Genomic DNA, 17,805 nt, shown 5'->3' on the forward strand with positions numbered 1-17,805 from the left:
GGAATCTGTTTGCGCTTGCCTCGAGGATTGCTTGATTAACTAAAGTGCGTTCCACTATTATCATGTTTTTCTTTTCTTCTTTTTTTTCCAACTTAGAAGATAAGACAGAGTTTACAGGGGACCGAAATTAAGTGGAAAATACAGCGTGGACTGAACACAAGAATTCCCTTGGTCTCTAAATCTAACAATTCTTGGAGAAGATATGATGAAATGACCTAATCTGCTAAAATACATGTGTTAGATGGGAGATGCTGTCTAATGACGTTGCAAGGGGGTACATTTTCTCAATTTTAAATCTATTTTTCTTTAATTCTCCATGACATGAAAAATTATGAAAAATAATGCAAGCGTAGCTCACAAACAACGGAAACTTCCCAAGCTGCCGCCTCCGATCGGGCTGAGAAAATTTGTACTAACTCTTCGGATGAATCCATTGGACCCGTGCGTAGCAGCACTCTTCCTACATCGGGCGGTGGCTCTGCGGTAGAGCGCTTGCCTCATAAGCGGGCGGTCCCGGGTTCGGTCCCCGGACAAGGTGACTACTTTTTACTATCAAATTTTATATTGTTACACATTTTCAGCAACAGCACTTCACATCAAATCACATTTAAGACGTTGGAACTTAAAACATCAATTCCATCACCAAAAACAAATTAATAAATGATCAATAACTTCTTCAATTAGAATTTTTTCAGCCCTATTGGAGGCGGCAGCTTGGGAAGTTCCCCTTGTAAGGACATCCAATACAAGTATGTTGTGCAAATTCTCTATTGCTTGAATAAGATTTTTTCTCAAACCATTCTCAAAGTAGTTCATGCAATGGCCCATGTAATGAAAAAAGGCAGAGTCGAGTGATCAAAATAGTCCTTCAATCTATTGGACTAAGGGTCTGCAACACAAGCAACTTCCCTAAACAGAGAGATTCTGAGTAAAATTGTAACATTTCAGAACTTTCGAACTGAAAACTATTTTCAACCCTGATTTGCTACATTCTCTTTCAAACTCTTCCATTAATATGCCTGAAACACCTGTGATGAATGCTATTGACGAGTCTTTGTGCAAAAGACGTGAGTTCAAATGTATAGACCATATTTCAAAAGGAATATTGACACACAAAAAGCCATTACTGAAAAAAAAATAAAGAAATAATAAAAATGAGAGGAAAGATGGAAAAGTAGAACAGAGAAATTCTCATTGCGCACAAATAAAAAGTTCAGAGATTACTTCATACCTCATCTTTCATTCCTGGACACTTGGTTAGGACAGACTCATGACAACGTTTGTGAGTTACTAGAGTACAAACTGTAAAAGAGAAAAACATTGAATTGGCACCCTATTTTGAATCTAAGTGTAGTGTGCGGTGAATCTTCAGCATAAAAAAAAATCACCATGTTGCACTGCTGAAATCTAGCTCCAAAATAAGCGATTATTTTGAAAACACATAAGATTCAAGATATTCTAAGACTCATAAGTTCTAGTAGCACAAGTCTAAAATAAGTAAAAATAAAAACGAGATTTGTAAAATCAATAGTAAAATCTTGAAAATTTATCCCAGTTCCGTTTTTGGAATACCTATCAAAGCGAGAGAGATGGATTGCTGTGTAAAAGGGATATCTGCAACTGCTGAGAGTGATTACTATGTGTTGGTCCTATCAGGGTTATTTCACCTGACCCTATTTTTATTTTGAGATCAAGTTTCAGATCTTTAGAAATTATACATCTTATTCATTATGATCTTGATGGGAAGAAAAATGTTTTAGCTACAATTTATGACATTTCAATTTTGGAAGAACTCTTCTTAATTCTCGCACCAACTTGAGAACTCATGGTACGCTGTAAAAAACTCTATCAACATAATCACAAAAATCATAACTTGGCAGTGCTGGCCCTTGCATGGAGAAATCGCTCACTACAAATCGCTGAAGATTCATCCGAAGAACATTTTGAAACAAGATGTTGGCTGAGGTCTTATTCAATTTGTTTTTATTTGTTTCATACGATAATCTTTTTTTCAAGCCATCCTTCAAAAAACTAAATGCAATCGTTCATTTATGTCTCAGGAATGTACCAAGGTAGGTAAATAACACAGATACTGCTGTCTTGAATATGAGTCTGAGGATTCAATTTCAGAGTTACCTTCAATGAGCAAAAAATCGGATGAAAAAGAGCAGTAAAAAATTCAGGATGAGTTCTGGAAGATATAAAAAGTACTAAGTGATAAGCCCAAGTATAATTTTCTGACAGAAAAATGCGAGTTGAATGAAAAAGCCACTTCACATTTGATATTTGCTTTCTATCATTGCAGTATTGTATTTTGGGACTTTTGTTTTATTGATATGGAAAGTGAAGTGGTCAAAAATCTAGAGGAAAAATATTCTTCTTGATTTTCTTGGGTACCTAAGTAAAATTATTTGCTGATAGTTAGTATTTTTTTTTCTTCTTTGAATTTAAAAATTTATACCTAATTATCATGGAAATTGATTCTGAGATCATGGTTTATTGAATATTCATAAAAAATTCAAAATGACAATGTGAATTGGACTCACCTTGGCACTGGTAACCTTGTTTACCTATACCCCTGTGAAAAATGAAACAGACAAAAAATTAGAAACATAAAGACAGAAAATGGTTATATTTACGATAAAAATTGTTGAAATAACAGCAGTTACCAGCTTTTAACTTGTTCACTGCCAAACATAAAGTGAAAGTATCAATCACTTAAAAACAGACATGATAAAGAGCTCGTTTTATTAGAAGTGCTAACAGGTTTTGTAAAAGGGGAAGCTGAAACTTTACATCCCATGCGACATGCGCTTTCTCAGCAGAGCAGTGATTAGGTAAAATATTTTTGTAACTCACTCCTGGAAAACTTGGTCACCAGGGACTGAGGAAAGAGTATGCTTGGACAAAGGGTTCTAGAAAATGTGTAATACAGACTACTCAAGTTGTACATCACAGAATGGATTTTAGACTTATGATGTGCCCAATATGCTTTTAAAAAGTCCTTTCAATTTCTTGTATCTCATAGGCGTAACGGATTCATTCTAGGGTAACTTTAGAATGGGTGAACAGTAAAGAAGGAATACATACCAAATAAAGAAACGACAGTGAGAGCAGAATGTTGGTTGGGGTAGGAACAAAGCCATGAACTTGTGGCCGTTGACTTGATGCACCTTTCTACGCATGGCACCACGACCTCTCCTGAAGCCTTGATTACGTTCTTTGAACTCCTTAGGCTTGCGCTGGTCTCGATTTTCTGAAAAAGAAAAACGTCAATCAGATGGAGCTACTTCCCTCAGCAGAGCAAAAACAAGGACTAGGCAGGTCTTTTATTTTTATTGGGACACAGCCCTTGTAACAATGATATTAATTAGTTGCAATTCGACTAACAAGAGGAGATCATGTATTTCACAAACTAGTAAAAAAATAATTTCTCACTTATTGGCAGAACTTGACAATTTGTATGACTACCTATTTCAAATCTACATGAAATGAAAAATGAAAAAAATCAGATACTATGATGCTCTCTTTAAAATTATTTCCAGCAGTAGTAGACATCCATTTCAAACATGATACTTCATTAAATTATGTTCTTATCTAGGTACTTATTTATTAAAAGAGATGAAAAGAGATTGAATAATAGCTGAGAGGAGACTGGAAAACTGTACACATTGAATCAAAACGAACAACTCTTGCGAATGAAGGATAACATGTGATTGATTCGGATTTTATTGTACGTAATTTGGCTAAAAAAAAGAAAGAGGAACTTGAGTGAAGTGCCTACATAAGAGAGGATGATGAGACAAAATCTCAAGTGCTCTCTTGAACAAAACGAGTTTTCAAATCGATTTTCGTGTCTAATTAGTGCCTCTCAAATAAAAATTACAGAATGAGCACACAGCTGATATTGTGTTGTGCTTACTTTTCAAATTACTTTAAAATCTTCTTCTAACTTTCATAATACCTGGTAGCAGACCTCATAAAATAACTCTGAAAGAAAAAGTAAAGCTGGTATTTCAAACGAGTTTGAAAGTTGTAGTAAGTAAAAGATCTTGTGAAGAAGTTGTAAATAGTCCGAGTTCAAGAATTTTACGTAAACAAAGTATGATCATAGATATAAAAACAGGTAATTCATAATTATTATGCATTGTTCTTGTAAAAGATACTGCATCTCTCTGCATATGTATATATATATTTCTTTTGGTCTATTTTGCTACTTCTCTTTTCCATATTAAGTATGCATTTCTTTTTTGGTCTGTTTAACAACTTTTTTAAGAGGTTTTATATACGATGTACTGTTTTCTAAATTGTATGTTTTGTGCTACTAGGGATTACAGACACCTTGAGACCAAATGAATTACATTTCACATTACTTACTTATGTGTATTAGGAGATTTGTTAATTTCTAATCTTACCTGGAGTGGAATGATATTTTATTTGAAACATGCAATGAACCCTCTTCCCTCCCCCCTTCCCCACAACCAAAAAAAGAACAAAACATCAGCAAATTTACAAGATGCTTACCTTCCGTTTCGTGAAGCAGATCCACAACCAAATGTATCCTACCATGAGGTTCAAGATCAACCTAAAAATACAAGAGAAAGTTTAATATTTTTCTTTCTTTTCCATTTACATGAGAGCAGATTTGGCAACATGATTACAATAACAACTTAACTCTCTGTGGCATGATGTTACATATTTGTACCGATGCATTTTTTGGTTTTTTGAAAATTGAATCTTTCTTCTGCTGCATGACTTCACAAGTTTCATCCTGAGTGTTCTCTGTTTTGAAAAACGATTACCAAACATTGAAAATCTTTAGCTGTAACGATAGCATTACTGAGGGTGGGAATTGAAAAATCTGAAAACTCCATTACTTTTTTTCTTTTTGTCTTTGTTTTTAAAGGAAGTTTTACGCACAACTTACATAAGTAAGAGGAAGAAAAATCACGGGAAATTAAGAAATAAAAATGCCTGTTTCCCCTTGAAATTAAAAGGAAATTTTGCATTGCCATGAAGCAAGATTTAAGATTTTCAAGTTTTACTGCCGCCACATAATAGGATTCGCCTGAGGTAGGCATAAGTAATTGTAAACAATCGCAAGTAAAACATTGCGCTCATTAGATAGATACAAAAGGCGGAAGTAATCATGAGATACTGAGACAGCCTTCCTATGAGGTGAAAAGTAATACTTAGGGCAAGGTTCAAGAGTCAATAGACAAATATCAAAGCTTAAAAAGCTCTACTCAGTAAAGGAAAAGATGCATGAGAGGTTTGTCGCAAGTCTAATGCACTTGCCCCAGTAAGGAGCAGAAATAGGTCAACTACCGGAGACCTCTCAAAACATTCCAAATAGAGTACGTTACCTGACATTCAACTTAATGACGAAATTGTGAGTAAACAATTAATTCAAAACAAGTCTGATATATCAATACTTTACGATCCATTAGAGTGCATTCAAGTAAAATTGCTTTGATCAGCTGATTGGATGACATTTCAGAACACAGTCGACAGTCTCCACGAAGCGAGAGATCATAAGGAATCCAGAACAGAAATTGAGAACGTCATGTTTTTTAAGTCAAAGTGACCCACATTACTTATGTTTGTGGATGATTCCTCGGGTAGAGAAAGATTTAACGGAGACAAAACTTGGTCAGGACTTGGGGCTTCGGATCGAGGGAACTTATCAGGGGTGGATGGAGAGAGGTGATAGAGTGAACCTACCCAAAAATCAGGAGTTTCCTTGACCATATCTCCGAGTTTAGCGAAGGAAATAGCGCAATTGGCGACGAAATCATCTGGTGGGATGGCAGCATCATGGAACACTGTCAACCCTATGGTCTTGGCTTTGTGGACTTCATGCACGAATAACTCATTCCAAACGGGGTCGAACGTTTTGGTTTTGATCGTGGTTCGATCCAAATAGGTCTCGTCTACGTTGATGGCTACATACGGGTCGATCAACTGTTCCTCGGTCTTCCCAAAGCTGATGGAGTGACGCTTTTGAAAATCTGTAGGCCTCAACCCACAAGCCTCGCATATTTTTAATCGTACCGTTCCAGTAAACATTGGCGAAATTAACCGAAACACTTAGCAAAAATTACTTGAAAGCACCAAAACTTTGTACGCTAGGGTTGCCATGACGTGAAAAATGCACTAGACTTAAAATATTCGCACTAAAAGAATGGATATCACTAAAATTACTGAAATAAGGTCGATCTAGTTATTCGGATAAGTATCTGTCAGTGCAGAGAATGATACACACAAGAATACGAAGACCCACAATGCATTGTTGACGAGCTTTATTTCCAAATTGGTAAACTGTTGAACAAAATTGTTGTGATAAGGCGGCTTAACTTTTGCCAATATATTCGCTTTTAGAAGGTGAACTTTCTTTAATTGGATAAAATTCTTTTAATGCAGACATGAAAAATTAGAATGAATTTTTAAAAGTCTATTTGTGTCGTCATCAATCAAAAACATCGGGTCGGCATTGTTCAAAGTGAGTTTCCCAAGTTTGTTTACATGTTTCGTCATTCCAGAGGTGGCAGACATCATGTCTGTTATCAGAGCGATGTTTCTGCGCAAATCTCTATTTACAGGGTAAATATATCTCTTACTTTAATTATTTTAATGAGGTGCTCTTAAATTCATACCACACACGGTCTGATTCACTAATTTTCGAGTGACAGTTTCGCTATGGGTCTATCTTCCCTCTGTAAACCGAGCACCTGCCCTGCCAATCTCTTATCACCAATGTTGTGAGCAGATATTATCATGCTCTTTTTACCCCTTACCTACCCTTGAGTGAATGAGTGATACAGTCCAATTATTATTATTGATTCATCAGATCAGTATCATCCCTCATCGATCGATCTTTGCGAATGTCATCCAAATTTACCCTATCATTTCTGTGTATTGCATCATTCTATTAATTTGCCCATCAGCATGATTTTTTCATTATTACCCACTTCGCGCCTCGTCTATGGGCCGTTCACTCGGCAAGTATTCTCAATATTTTTTTTAAAATAATGCCCTGGACATCATGGTATTTCTATAATTGCATTGCACCTCAGCAACATAACGCTCTTGAAAGTTGCATGACATATATCTTAACTGCGATGTTTCAATATCTCCGCTTTGGTTTTAATGTCGTAAAGGAAAACCAATGAATATTATTGCTCAGATTTTTCAGATTGAAAAGAAACTAGTCAACGTCTTAAGAAATAATAATATTGCAGTTTTAAACTTAAAATACCAAGCCAATAACCAAAATTTTTTGTTTCTCAGGTTGAGATTCCTCAGCAGCGTTGCTCCAAAAGCTGAAACCAAGTCTGAATTGCTCATAAGCGATAGTTGCGTGAAAAGATTACAAGAAATCGCCAAAGATGGCAGTGCTCTCAGAGTAATCATTGAAGGAGGTGGTTGCTCAGGTTTCCAGTACAAATTTGACCTCGAGGACCCGAAAAATTTTACAAATGAAGATAGGTATGTTAGCACTTCTGTATTTGAAAATTTCACAACAGAACTCATCTAGTGTCAAACAACTTAAGTTTGCTTAGAATCAAACTAAAAAACCAATTAAAGTCAAGGGCAATCATTTATCATACGGTGAAATGAAGGAAATTTTTTCCTCAATGTGTTAACCTCAGAAGAATGAATCAAAAAGTTCTTTTTCATACTTTTCACCCTTGAGAGCCACTATCGTTACGAAAGTGTCAATTATGTCACAGAAGAATTGCTTTATTTTCCAACATTTCGGGAGATCCCAAATGTCCCAGGAGCACTCATAAAATTTCAAGTATATATCTCAATTTGCTCAGAAGTTACAAGAACGATACCTGGTGCCATTGGTGCAAGGCTTGTGGATCACCCCGAATGTGACAGAGGTTCTTCTTATCACCTATTTGTACGGATTCTTGAGCTAAGCATATAAGCCTGCTAATTTATCACTTGTTTCTCTAAATTTTCAGAATATTTCAAAAAGATGGTGCCACAGTTGTAATTGACGAAGTTTCTTTGAACTACGTTAAAGGTTCGACGATAGACTATCAAGTAGAGCTGATTCGCTCGGCATTCAGGATCGTTAACAACCCTCTGGCAGACCAAGGCTGTTCCTGCGGTGCCTCTTTTTCAATAAAAGTGTGAAAATATGTTTTTGAGTCATTTTGTATGAGTGAATTTTCGCCTCATCTTTGTCTTGTAGTTAGTTGTAAATATTTAATTTTTGTCTGAAAAGTTGTAAATACCTACCGTTTGTTACTTATTTAAGAATCATCTTGTTTTTTCCAAAAATGTTTGTTCTTTTTTGAAGCCTCTTTTTTTTCTTTTTTTTTAAAAAACCTTAAAAAGGTGCAACGGAGACTGGAGCAATGCATTTCTCTTTTTTTTTCATTTTGCGTTTTGTTGCACATTAAACTTTAATGTAGGAGTACCGCCGTGAATTACGTGTGAGATTTTTTATGATTTTTTCTAGGCAACCAAAAGATGTTTGTCAATAATTGTTCTCATAAGTTCTCTTTTGAAAAATAAAAATAGAGCGAAGGTTTTGTAATAACGCAATTAAAATACAAGCCTTTCTAATTTTAGCGTCGATACTAGGGCTTGCAAAAAGAAGCTCTTATGGCGGATTAGAGATTGATTCGTGTTAATAAGTTTTGAAAAATAAGCAAAAAGAAGTGATACATGAAGTGTAACAAATTTTTCTTTAATTTCAAATTCGTTTATAACAGATTACAGAATAACAATATCGTTTCTGTATAGGCGTGTCTTTTTTTGTGTAGAGACAGAAAAGTTATTAACTACATGTTATGATTTAAAAAATACAATGATACATGAATACACGGGTTTCTAGTAATGTTAACTCTCGGTTAGGTGTTGGTTTAGTTTTTGCATTCTATGGAAACAGGATATCAAATAATGATAATCATTTATTTTAAACCAAACACTTTGAAAAGAATTGAATTGAAAAAAATCATATGAATGTATTTGGCATGAAAATATGTAATTAAAACTTTACTTGAGGAGTGGCAGCGAGATGAGGAGAGCATTTGAATTGCAATCTTTTGCGAAAGTTTTCAACTTTTTCTCAAAAAGTAAGATTTTAAGGGGGTCAAATACACAGTCAATTATCTCAACAACAAAAATTATTGGGAGAGTATCGAGACGGGCTGTGTTTTGGCCAACCCTAGCTGAATTTCAGTAATTTAATGCTTTTTTGCTCATTGAAAATCTATATTTTATATAATGCATCACATATTTGGAAATTTCCTGTCTGTTAAGAGTCTAACACTGGTCTATACATGGGTCTGAAGGCCGCTTATTGCAAAAAATGTGGATTTTTTTATATACTTACTTACTTCTTGAATAATTAGACCCGAGAAAAGACCAAATCATGATGCAAAAATCATAAAGTTAAGGAAATTCAGAGTGGTTTTGTTGTTACTCCGCCTGTTTAAAATAGAAAAATCAAAAGTAGTGGGGATCATTGAGTGCTTCCTGAGGAAAATAAGTAGGTAACGCAAATAGTTACAATTTCCCAACACTTACAAAGTCCAAACATTGCTGGCCCATCAAAAATTGAAGGATAAATTTTCAGAAGTAGCTATCAATTACCAAAATAAAAAATTAAATTGCTTTTAAAACAAAAGCTAAAATAAAAATAATTTTCACAATACTTAAAACGTATAGGCACCTCTGCCTTGCGAACGGAATGAAATCATTCTAAGAAAGAGGAACTTAGAGAAATCTCTAAAATGGCCTGAAAACCTTCCTTCAAAAATTTGCTAAAAAAATAAAGCTATGAAACAAGAGTGACAGTGGTTGAAAGAACGCTTGAGGCTAAATTTTCAAGCTTTAGTCACTGATTTGTCAGTAACAAATCCTGATGATGCACTTTCCTAACGTCATTCTTAAAAAAACAAGAGAAAAAAATTGAAACAATAGTTCTGACAGTTCTACTTTTTTTCCCCACTTGGGAAAATTATAATACTTGCTAGAACCGGATCACGATTAGCAGTATACATTAAAAAATTCGAAGTTGATCCATACTTGGAAATATCCTTTATCACAGGTAAATGCTTGCGAAACTGACTCCTGAGGACTGAGGACGAAATGCTACTTTTTTCTTCTGGCATTCTGAAAAAAAAGGAAACTCATTGTAAAACAAATGACAGAAATGTTATTAAAAACCACATGCAAAAGTTCCATAGTCAAGTATTGGTGGACAAACTTCACAACACTGGACAGTGGACAAGCTCTAGACTGGGTAAGGATATTGAGTGAATTGTAATCCTCAACTGACCATTTCCATTAGCTTCCGAATGTAGAGTTAAAGTATCTTTACAGAAAGAAAGCAAATTTTATTTAGAGGTTTGGTACCTACTAAATGTGTGCCTGAACCTCCGAGCTGCCATTCTACTCAAGTTCGGAACTTCTTATTCGGTAACTTACGAATCGCACTGATTTTGGTACCATCTCGCAAGGTGGTTCTAAAAAAGGTTCAACCTATCGAAAACCAACGGATCTGATTGGTTGAATCTGGTAACAACGGTGTCTACTGGTGTTGGTGATTGATGAGACAAACCAGCACAGAACTTCCCAAAGAGGTTTGGAACTTTAAATAAAATTCGCTTAGAGAGTATCGCCATGAGGCGGCTGTTCTATATTTGCTCCTCCATCTTGGGTTTTCTTGGAGCTCTCAACACCCAAAAATGGTGCCCTTTGGAAACTCATAAATGCTAGAATAACTGAGACTGTGATTTAATTTGCCTTTGATCCCACGCATTTTGCTTCAATAACGTAAATCTACAGATTTTAACACTTATTTAATCAAATTCAATGATTTGAAGGCGATTCAATTATCAACCTGCAGGTGGAATTGAACTCTATGATAGCAATCTGTTCAATCAAAAGTTAATTTTATGCTGATCATATCTGAAGCATCTAGCACAACTAAATTTGACTGCCTGCTTGAATTTTGTTGTACCCAATGTTACGAATACCATCCATATTCCTAAAAAATCACGAGGACAAAATTTGCCATGTTGGAGTTCTACTCTGCCCAACCCAGAGCTAAAATATGCCTTAAATGGAGACCTCTTCGGCGATAATTTACTTGCAAAAATTGAACAAAATTCAATTGCTTTTCATGAAATTCCCTGCTTACCCTTCCGTTTTTTCATTTTTTTCCTTTCTCCTTCTCTCTCCCTAGATTTCCCCAGTTTTTTTGTCTTATCAACACCCTGTATGTGCATTAAAGTATAGGAAAAAAACCTAATTAATTTACTTTCACAATCCAATCAATAAATCAGTGAGAAGTACTCCCTCGGAGAGATACTTGATTGAAATAAAGAAAACCGGAATTAAAAAACTCAAACTCACAAAATATAAAATTAAATCACCAATGCATTTCGGGGCCCCCTAGAGCCATTAGGCAGCCTAAAAGCATCGGTGGTTTAATTTTATTTTTTGTAGGTTTGAGTTTTTTAATTCCGGTTTTTTTTTTTTTTTTTTTATTTCATTTAATAGCCCACAGCTTGTTACCTTGGGTTCCGTTTTTTTTATTACATTCCGTTTAGTAGATACTTTATTGTTTTCTTAAAATTTTTGGCAGACAGAACATGCCCACTTCAATGCTGCCTTTTATTGGGAGAAAAAAGCTTCAATCTGCCATGCATTCAGGAGAAAAAAAAAAAAAAAAAAAAAAAAACTTACGTTTAACTGTATTTTAAACTGCTCTAGCTGGTCTGTCTGTCCTGCAAGCTTGTCATTGAGGTTTGCCAGATGATCTGACATTGTTGAAAGCTGCGTTTCATAACTCTGCTTTGTCAGCTGTAGCTTTTCATTGAGCTCTAATACTTTGTCATTACATTCATTCAATTTCTTTTCGCTCTCTCTCCGCGCTTCGCTGCTTATCTCCAAATGCCTCTGTAATGCGTGCATCTGAAATAGAATAAAAAAATTAGTCTTTCTAAATATCTTTGCGACATGTTACCTGCCCAAATAGAGTGTTGTTTTAAACAAGCAAATAATTTTCTTCCATTGGCGATACTTTGTTAAAATTGAAATGACTTTGAAAAACAATATAAAAAGAAAGGACAATTGTTTGTGGGAAGAGGGGAAACTGTTCAAAGGTAAAAAATAATCTAGATGAACACTTTCAAAAAATAAAAAATTCAGAGCTTTAGCATGTTTTTGGTTTTAAATTTGTCATGTACACTGATTGAGCAATCGTAAATGATATTGTCTTTTGAAAAAGGGACATCAGTTCCTAAATGCTAATGTTTCAAAGGTACAGTTTTTGTTGAGTTTCGTAAAAAATTGAGTATTATACATCAAAATCAACGACTCTAGTATCCTACAGAATAATTTGCAGGCTATTTTCTCATTTTTTGTGTCTATAGAGTGCAGAGCATTTATTAAAGGGAAACCAATTCAATTACAGTGTTGTAAAAATTGTGCATTTTTAACTGAAAAATTTCCTAAAACAGCGAACAGTTTATGTTTATCCACCAAAGAATTGTTAATTTTAAAGGAGGCCGATGACATGAATTTTATCACTGTACGTACTTACGAATTTTTTTAAGGAAACAAGAAGTTGTACCATTTAAAAAACACAGCAATCCCATTGGTTCCCTTCTATTAAATGTAGTTCAATAAACTGTAGAGTGGAATTTTACTCTGACCAATAATTTTGAGAGGCCAACAACTGGCAGATAAAACTGGTGACACAATTTTTTTGGAGGTAAATTTTGCAAACTGAAAATTTCAAAATATCATCATTCCAATTTAAAAAGACATTTAAAGGTGTTTTTTGAGCCAAATGCTCATGTGACTCAATTTGAAGTTTTAAGCTGGGGTTCTTAGACCCATCAGCAATCACAAATCGACAGTCATATTGCAGAAATGCGCATCTCAGTTTGTAACATTACAGATTTCCAGTCATACTTTATTTCCTACACGACAAGCAAATAGTTACATACTCAAAACTTCTGCGACTTTTCTTCCCTATGTAAAGAATATTCTAGGTATGAAAATTTCAAGCTTTAGAGTTGCGTTAGTCTCCTTTTAACAATTAGTATAGGAGCGTGGATTTTAAAACACCACAACTGGGTTACACATTTGCGCAGTTTCATCATCAAAGTTTAAAAAAATATTTAAGAACAGAAACGTTGGGAAAACTAAATGGTTTACAGCTTAAAATAAAAACTGGAACTTGATGAAAGAGTGTAGCCATTACCTCAAGTGAAAAATTATTAGCTTTGGCAAGTGCTTCTTGATTTTTAACGACCATGCTGTTCATCTGTTCGGAGAAGTACTTTTTCAACTGCTCCTCTCGTTCCACGACCTCGGCTGGTAAGCATATTGGTGGATCGATCTTTCCCATCAAATTTGGATCGGAGAAATGTTTTGGATCTTGTTCAGGTGGACTAGGTACTGGCTCTCCTTTCATCTTCAATATGTTGAATTCATTTCTGAATTTTATCAGTTCTTTTTCAAGCTCAACTATGGTGCCCTGTGCTTCTTCCAATTGCTTCAACAACTGTGTTTTCCACACAGCATCATCCTCAGTCTTGACTACATTTCTCAGAGAAGCAACATTCGCCTCAAGTTCCAATTTCGCTTCTTTGTTGTTGAGTTGGTTTTTGAGCTGAGTTGCTAGATCTTCTGGAATGTCGGAGGAATTCAATTCTAACAGAAGACTTAGTAACTGAAAAAATCAATGACACGATAAAATTAACAAGTGGGGAGGTTGAATAAAGAGGAATGAAAGATTGGAACAAAAGATTGTTGCTGGTAGATTTGAAATATGTACAACCTCCCTCTCCCAACCAGAAACTTACTTCGTCATACCTATGTATTACTATTTTCCGTTTTTTTAGAAGCAATTTTTCATTTTTCCACTGGTACTAGAGAATTCATAATTTATTAAGACTTAAAGAGGGTTTGCAATATTTTGCAGAGAAGTACCTGAACATAAAACTTATAGTTTTAAGAAACTATCATTACCAAAAATCTTTGAAGTTACAATCTCAACAAACAACTTCACTTAACTTCATTGAGCTATATGCTTTGTCAACTCCATTGAATTTCAGTTAATGTACCTATCACCAATAGCTTCACTCAAGATATCATCAACGACTTCACCGATAATGTTACCCACAGACCTGAAAATATCATTAACAGACTTCTGCTACGCCACTTTATGTACATAAAGAGACCATTTGGCATGTTAACAGAGCGAGGCTGACATTGTGATGAATTTTAAACCTTGTCAAAATAATCAAATTGATGAATACAACATCAACATGGACGAAAAACGATTATAAAAGTGCCATGCTTGTAGCAGACTCTGAAATAGAATCTTCAATTACCTAAAACAAACCAGAAAAAAATTAAAACTACACTATGTGACTTACCGACTGTAATGACGCAGATAAACTGGCGAGCAAATGAACACAATTAATATTTGTGGTTTGTAAATCTGACTGCACATTTAAAAGTTCGAAGTTCATTTTGTTGTCTAAAAGAATATCCTTCTCCACTTTTTCTTTCGTGGAAAAAGTTGATCTGACTTCTGTAAAAATGAGAGAGAAAAGGTAAGTAATTGATCGAGTAATCAGAAAAAATAACTGTTTTTGCGGTTTTTGGAATAATTACTACATAAAATGAACGACTAAGAGTGCACTGAATTTCCGGTTTACTAGAAAAACCAAGGCCTACTTTGGTTCAATCAGGCACTAAATTACTTTTAATGCTTCTCTATGATGTCATGATTTTCAGAATGCTAAATTTTCATGAGAAACTTTAAAATTACCATGCACTCGTCAAAAAGGAAGGAAAGGGTGAAATTAATTCTATTTATTACCTTTCAGTGCAAGTTTGTTTTCAATAACGAATTTGCTCATTGCTCAGTAAGTAATATTTTTTTTTTTTTTTTTTTTTTTTTTTTTTTGCCTTGAGGAAGTTTAAAATACCTACTTATTTTAATGTAAGTCATAAAACATTTCTCACTTAGAAGCTAGTTCAGGACTAATTAAACAACTTTAACTTATTCGGCATGCAATTTTGATGAGAAAAAATAAATTATACCTAAAAATGCCTTAATTGGATTGCAATTAGTAGAAAGAAACTGGCGCAATTACAGTGGTGTAAAAATTGAGCCTCTTTATCTGAAAAATTCCTAGAGTAGCCGATAGTTTTTGTTCGTTGAACTACCGAAATTGCTGATTTTAAAGGAAAACAATTCTTTAAATTGTATTACCTACTGTGCATATATTTGGTATTTTCTGAGTTGAAGAAAAAATTGTATGATTCAGAAAACACTATAATTGCATTAGTTTCATTTCACTACATGCGATCCAATTCTGACGAGAATAGAGGTCTTAAACGTAAAAAGTACCTTCAAGGGACCGTGTTGCCGTAAAGAGGAGTCTGATCAACGCTGCATTAACGCCACCTGTCTCTTGCATAGTTGTTTGCCCCACACAACTTTCAAGCAAAGATGAAGTTTTCATGAAAAACTGCATGAGTTGTAGTACAGCTCTTGACAAATCCTGGTTAATCTTTCGCAGCTCTGGATTGCACCACGGTGCTTTTTCTTCTTCACTGAGACTTTGCAGAAATAATGGAAGAAGCGATTTAGAGTGTTTGCTAAATTTAAAAAACAATGGCGAGAGGAAATTTGCCAAGTTTGTGGACCGGTCACTCACCACATCGCAAGCTAACGATGTGTTGAATTCACTTGCAGGCACATCTTTCATTACAGAAGGGTGCAGTAAATGCAGTCTTTTTTTCAAGCTTGAGAAAAATAGTGTAAAATAAAGCGTTAGGTTTTCTACTTCTCTCTTGGCTGTTAGCTCTTTAGAGATGTTACATTCTAGTTTCGGGGAGGAGGTGTCAATAAATGGCAAGTAAGTAGCGATGATCAGAAGCGCAGCCTCCAAGTGCGGGACAGTTTCAAGCTTAAATTTATTGAGATTGACTAGTTCTTCAGTTAAGGACTTCAAATGCTGCTCATGAAGTTTTATTGTTTCATATAATTCACCCTTTTCACGTTCTAGCTTTAGGATTGTTGCTTTGAATTTTTCCTCCGCGACTGAGTTCACTTTGCTGTACTGATCTATCTCTTTTTGAAACTTATCTATTTGTTCATTGAGCAGGCTGATTTCTTGTTTATGCTCTTCTTCCGAGTCGTACATCTTCGACAACAGCTGAGCATTTTCCTCAACCATTTTCTTGAACTCCAGGTCCAAGACATTGCTACTACTTTGTTCATTTGGCTTCTGAACGGACGACTTCTTGGTCACTTTCTTGTTTTGACAACTGTCAAGCTCATCCTGCAGGAATGCTACCCTTTTTGTAAGCTGTTGATTGCGGAATGTTAGCGATTCTATTTCTTGATCTGTCTTTCGTAGGCTCTGTTCTTTTTCCCGTAGACGTTCTTGAAGCTCAGCATTTTTTCCTTGCTCTTCCACAACAGCTTTTTTCAGCACAGTTGCTTGAGCACGAATTTTTGAGTACTCTGCAGCTACTCTCTGATATTTGACCTGGAGATCTCCACCTGGAATAGGGGATGTCCGATTCACAGAGGAGTCGCTAAATTCTGACATCTGAAAATTAAAACAATTTTCAAGGGTTAACTTGGGTCTTCAGTTGATTTAAATTAAAATGAAGTCAAACGCCACAATCTTTGATAATATTTTACAATGTTTTTCTTATCATCCATTAGAGATGGAGATGGAGATGGAGTGTCTAAAAGTATTAGTAAAAGGGGCAATGCAAATCACTCCACTTCAACCACTAAATCTGTGTTTCTAGAGTCCACACCAAAACGTTCTAGAAACACAGCTAATAAAGCAACAGCCTGATTTCAGTATGAACTGTGGTTGTAGACTTCGAATGAAAATAATCTAATAATGCGCTAAGAAAACGAGGTCTCTCAATTTTGGGGAATTTGGTTCATTGAATTCTTCTGCGGGGATGTATACGCAGGTCAGCCCTTATCTATTAAAAAACACTAACGTAGCACCCTCAAGCTGCCATCGTGAACAAAGGTATATCAACAGGAGGGTGTTACTGGTGATAGCAAGCAACGTATCCTGCTGACTAATTTAAAAGCTAGATCATAAATTTCCTCCTATTGCTGATAAGATAAATTTCTTTCAGCCAGGTAGAGTGCTGTTGCACTGAACTGATAAGGTGTGTAAAATCGACTCACCCTTCTGACTTACATTACAGATGATGAATATCAAAGCTAATGATGCATACTTTCTGAGCAAAAAAGAAATAATTAAGGAAAATCTTATCACAGTCACAAACCCTCAGGTAAAAATGCCACCTTGTTTACGAATTGCTAAAATGAATACCGAAGGGATAAAACGAATGGTGGCAGGGGGGGGGGGGGGAGGACTTTTAATCAGTAATCAAAATACGCCAACGTTGCAGGTGTTCGATGGCTGTTGACAGTCGTCAGTGATTGTAACTTACAGTGCTGCCGTTTCCCGGAACTAATTCCGAATTTCGGAACTTTTGAAGTTTCTCGGAATTTTTCCCGGAATCTTTGTAATTCCCGGAATATCCCGGAATTTTTGCGTTTTTTCGGATTTTTCCCGGAGTTTTTGCCTTTTTTCGGATTTTTCCTGGAATTTTTGCCTTTTTTCGGATTTTTCCCGGAATTTAAGCCATTTTTTTAAGGAATTGTTTATATTTTCATCGGAGGTATTGAGATTAAACTGGACATTTTCTCGCAATGATCATTTTGGAAATGGGGATTCTGTTTTCCAGAATTTTCTCGAGTGTCGT

General features: G+C 35.3%; 3 protein-coding genes across 8 annotated transcripts in view; 1 reads left to right on the forward strand and 2 right to left on the reverse strand.

Annotated features, from left to right (window-relative positions):
* Pkc98E (Protein kinase C) overlaps positions 1-6,281 on the reverse strand; it is a 31,045-nt gene extending 24,764 nt beyond the window's left edge. For all 3 annotated transcript variants that reach the window (XR_011900537.1, XM_019052432.2, XM_019052431.2), the window contains exons 1-5: positions 5,725-6,281; positions 4,525-4,585; positions 3,091-3,256; positions 2,547-2,578; positions 1,232-1,302 (exon numbers count right to left, since the gene is read on the reverse strand). Coding sequence is in view for 2 of the 3 variants with exons in the window: in XM_019052432.2 (XP_018907977.1) it covers positions 1,232-1,302; positions 2,547-2,578; positions 3,091-3,256; positions 4,525-4,585; positions 5,725-6,069 (675 nt within the window). In the remaining variant the exon portion in view is untranslated. The remainder of the gene's footprint in view (positions 1-1,231; positions 1,303-2,546; positions 2,579-3,090; positions 3,257-4,524; positions 4,586-5,724) is intronic.
* A 175-nt stretch (positions 6,282-6,456) lies between these two features.
* Positions 6,457-8,295, forward strand: LOC109037665 (iron-sulfur cluster assembly 2 homolog, mitochondrial). 3 transcript variants are annotated; one of them, XM_019052438.2, is made up of 3 exons: positions 6,457-6,603; positions 7,291-7,488; positions 7,974-8,295. In XM_019052438.2, exons 1-3 carry the CDS (start codon positions 6,557-6,559, stop codon positions 8,146-8,148), a joined length of 420 nt encoding a protein of 139 aa, XP_018907983.2. In that variant the 5' UTR covers positions 6,457-6,556; the 3' UTR covers positions 8,149-8,295. The 3 variants fall into 3 exon arrangements, with proteins under 3 accessions (XP_018907983.2, XP_018907980.2, XP_018907982.2); XM_019052435.2 differs by lacking the exon at positions 6,457-6,603 and adding an exon at positions 6,646-6,761; XM_019052437.2 differs by lacking the exon at positions 6,457-6,603 and adding an exon at positions 6,810-7,001.
* Positions 8,296-8,686: 391 nt separating this feature from the next.
* On the reverse strand, positions 8,687-17,399 carry LOC109037664 (protein phosphatase 1 regulatory subunit 21). Of its 2 annotated transcripts, none has more exons than XM_019052433.2 (6): positions 17,222-17,399; positions 15,404-16,613; positions 14,421-14,578; positions 13,241-13,711; positions 11,716-11,943; positions 8,687-10,137 (listed from the first exon to the last, which is right to left on the reverse strand). In XM_019052433.2, the coding sequence occupies exons 2-6, from the start codon at positions 16,611-16,613 to the stop codon at positions 10,117-10,119; spliced, it is 2,088 nt and encodes a 695-aa protein (XP_018907978.2). In that variant the 5' UTR covers positions 17,222-17,399; the 3' UTR covers positions 8,687-10,116. The 2 variants fall into 2 exon arrangements, with proteins under 2 accessions (XP_018907978.2, XP_018907979.2); XM_019052434.2 differs by having other exon boundaries at positions 17,235-17,398.
* Between the last annotated feature and the right edge of the window lie 406 nt (positions 17,400-17,805).

The sequence above is a fragment of the Bemisia tabaci genome, chromosome 9, assembly GCF_918797505.1.
Source record: "Bemisia tabaci chromosome 9, PGI_BMITA_v3".
Classification (NCBI taxonomy): domain Eukaryota; kingdom Metazoa; phylum Arthropoda; class Insecta; order Hemiptera; family Aleyrodidae; genus Bemisia; species Bemisia tabaci.